Source organism: Buceros rhinoceros, unplaced genomic scaffold (assembly GCF_000710305.1).
Source record: "Buceros rhinoceros silvestris isolate BGI_N320 unplaced genomic scaffold, ASM71030v1 scaffold27495, whole genome shotgun sequence".
Taxonomy (NCBI): domain Eukaryota; kingdom Metazoa; phylum Chordata; class Aves; order Bucerotiformes; family Bucerotidae; genus Buceros; species Buceros rhinoceros.
In genome coordinates this window covers 3,257-5,598 of record NW_010413814.1, presented here as the reverse complement: position 1 = coordinate 5,598, position 2,342 = coordinate 3,257, and the positions used below count along the sequence as shown (strand labels likewise).

At 52.6% G+C, this 2,342-nt stretch overlaps 1 protein-coding gene across 1 annotated transcript in view; it reads right to left on the bottom strand.

Annotated features, from left to right (window-relative positions):
• Positions 1 to 2,342, bottom strand: part of ZPBP2 (zona pellucida binding protein 2) — a gene marked incomplete at both ends in the record, with an annotated part of 5,182 nt that overhangs the window by 517 nt on the left and 2,323 nt on the right. Inside the window, 3 exons of the mRNA XM_010136901.1 lie at positions 142 to 319; positions 1,037 to 1,122; positions 2,179 to 2,321. Of these exons, the coding sequence (XP_010135203.1) occupies positions 142 to 319; positions 1,037 to 1,122; positions 2,179 to 2,321 (407 nt within the window). The remainder of the gene's footprint in view (positions 1 to 141; positions 320 to 1,036; positions 1,123 to 2,178; positions 2,322 to 2,342) is intronic.

Below are 2,342 nucleotides of genomic sequence, written 5' to 3'. Positions count from 1 at the left end.
TCCTCCCATTGGGTTTAAATCTGATGTGAAAGTCATTCCAAGAGCTGGATGGAAATACCGCCAGTTTGGACGCTGATATTAGCCAGAGAAACCCGTGACAGGAGCTGACGAACTGTTTAAATCGCTGTGTTTCCTATTTACCGCAGCAGCTCGCGCAGCTCTGGTGGATGACGTTGTTCTTCCCAAATCCTGGAGGACAACTGTCGGTGCGAGCGGCTGCAAAGCTGTTGTCCACGTAGTGGATGGTGGGAGCGGTTTGGAGCTGGTGCTTCAGAGCATACGCCTGCTCCCTGAAGAACTTCCCAAGCCGGGCTTTTGCCTAAAGTCCGGAAACATTGGAAGAATAAAGCCCAGTCAGTTGGTTTTTCTTGATTTAACAATGTCAGTAAAGACTTCCTAGTCCTGATTTCCACCCCCCTCTGCCCTCACTGACCTGCCACCTTAACTGGGAGCTGCCGCTTGGGTTCGGGGCACTTGGGGTCAGACCCCTGGCGCGGGTGAACGCAGCGAAGCCGGAGAGAACAGATCTTGGAAATCGGCTACAGAGGATTCACTTTAAACTGCATTTCACTGGCCGGACCATAAATCACGGATTTAGTTTAGAGAACTGGGAGTTCACTACACTAATAATAATTTGAGTAATTCTTTATTCTTAGAGGTAAATATAAAGGAAATAATGAGCCTGGTTTTTTTTTTCAAACCACTGGATCAATTTGACTTTTCAGACCAGTTTTCCATCCTAAACAGCATTATTTGCAATCCACGAGTGCTGTGGATTACGGGTATTAACGGGTATTATTTCATGGGTATTAATCCCACCGGATCCGGGTGAAGCCGGATCACGCCCGCGCAGCCCCGTGGCTAAGGCAGGGCTTTGGGAGTTCCGCGGCACAGGGACGAGGGTGGCTGACACAGAACCTCCTGAGCTCTCTTGTTCCTCACAGCTTCACAGTCATACGGAACCCGCGCCGCCCCGTGGCTAAGGCAGGGCTTTGGGAGTTCCGCGGCGCAGGGACGAGGGTGGCTGACACAGAACCTCCTGAGCTCTCTTGTTCCTCACAGCTTCACAGTCATACGGAACCTGGTGGCAAACTTCTTCCCATCCCGGCGCGAAAGGATTGACTGTGGGTGGGGGGAGAAAACACCCGTGTTTGTGTGTTGAAGGACGTATTGCGGTGAACCCCAACCCCTCAGGTCCGTTTCAGCAAACACCGACAGATAAAAGTGTCCCCGCTTTCCTTCATCCCACAGCACCCTTTGGATTTTGCCTCTGATTTGTGAAAAACGGTGATTTTTTTTCCTTTCACCTGTCACTGCAGCTGGGATCATGTTTTGAAAGAGTTATTTGCATTTGAATGTTGCAAAAAAAAAAAATTATGAAAGGGGAAAAAGCAGATTCTGGCCTGGTGTTTTCTGTCCGGTTACTTAAATCGCTTTGTTCCAGCAAGAGACAGAGGTCAAAGGGGGAAAAATGCCCCTGACAGGAAGAACAGAAGCAGATTCCCACGGTAACCTCGGGATACAGCCAGGGCTGGAGCTTACGTAAACCTGAAACCTTCGGGTCCTCGAGTTGTTCTGAATGTTTCTTGACTTGACCGAGGGGAAAACGGCCCCAGACCTCTTCCACGACCTGCGGGAAGGTCCCTCCAGGTGCGTGATGAGAACAGACGTGGCAGAGGACACGGGCAGAGCATTGGTGGGCAACTTCCCTCCCTCAGCGCCAACCACTGCTGGGTGAGGGCGGCCAGCGGGGCCGACGTGACCCATTCTGCAGGGCCACATCAGTGTGACCGTGAGGCAAGTGGGAGGCTCTCGATTCAACCTCTGCGCCGTTTTCTAGAACCCAGCTAAACCACGGAGGTCACTGGCTTCTCGAAAACCAACTAATGAAAACAAATCGGAGCATTTTCCTCCTTTTAAGAAATAAATCACGGCCTCTCTCAGCGCCCCGTCCAAGCGCCCACCTTGAGCCGCCCCTTTCTGGGTAAGGCTGGCAGCAGCCCTGCCAGCTCTGCAGAAGAACTGCAGTTTAGCTCCATCTGTGGGCTAGTGAGAACAAATACAGGCAGGGAAGCCGCCCTGGGAGGTGTTTAATGTTATTTCGGTTGTTGTTTACCGCCCTCTCGGGTTGTTTATAAAACAAGCGATTCCCCCCCAGCCGCCACTGGGCTCCGTTACCTTGGAAGCGGAGGAAGAGCTCCCGCCGGAGCCCCCGCTGCGGGGTCTGCACTGAGTGGCATCTGCAGGACGCCTCCGCGATGTGGCACGTCAGGTCGGCGATGATGCTGTTCAAGAGTTTCTTCAGCTCCTCCAAGAAGTGGCTGTTGGCTGCCAGCCCGCAC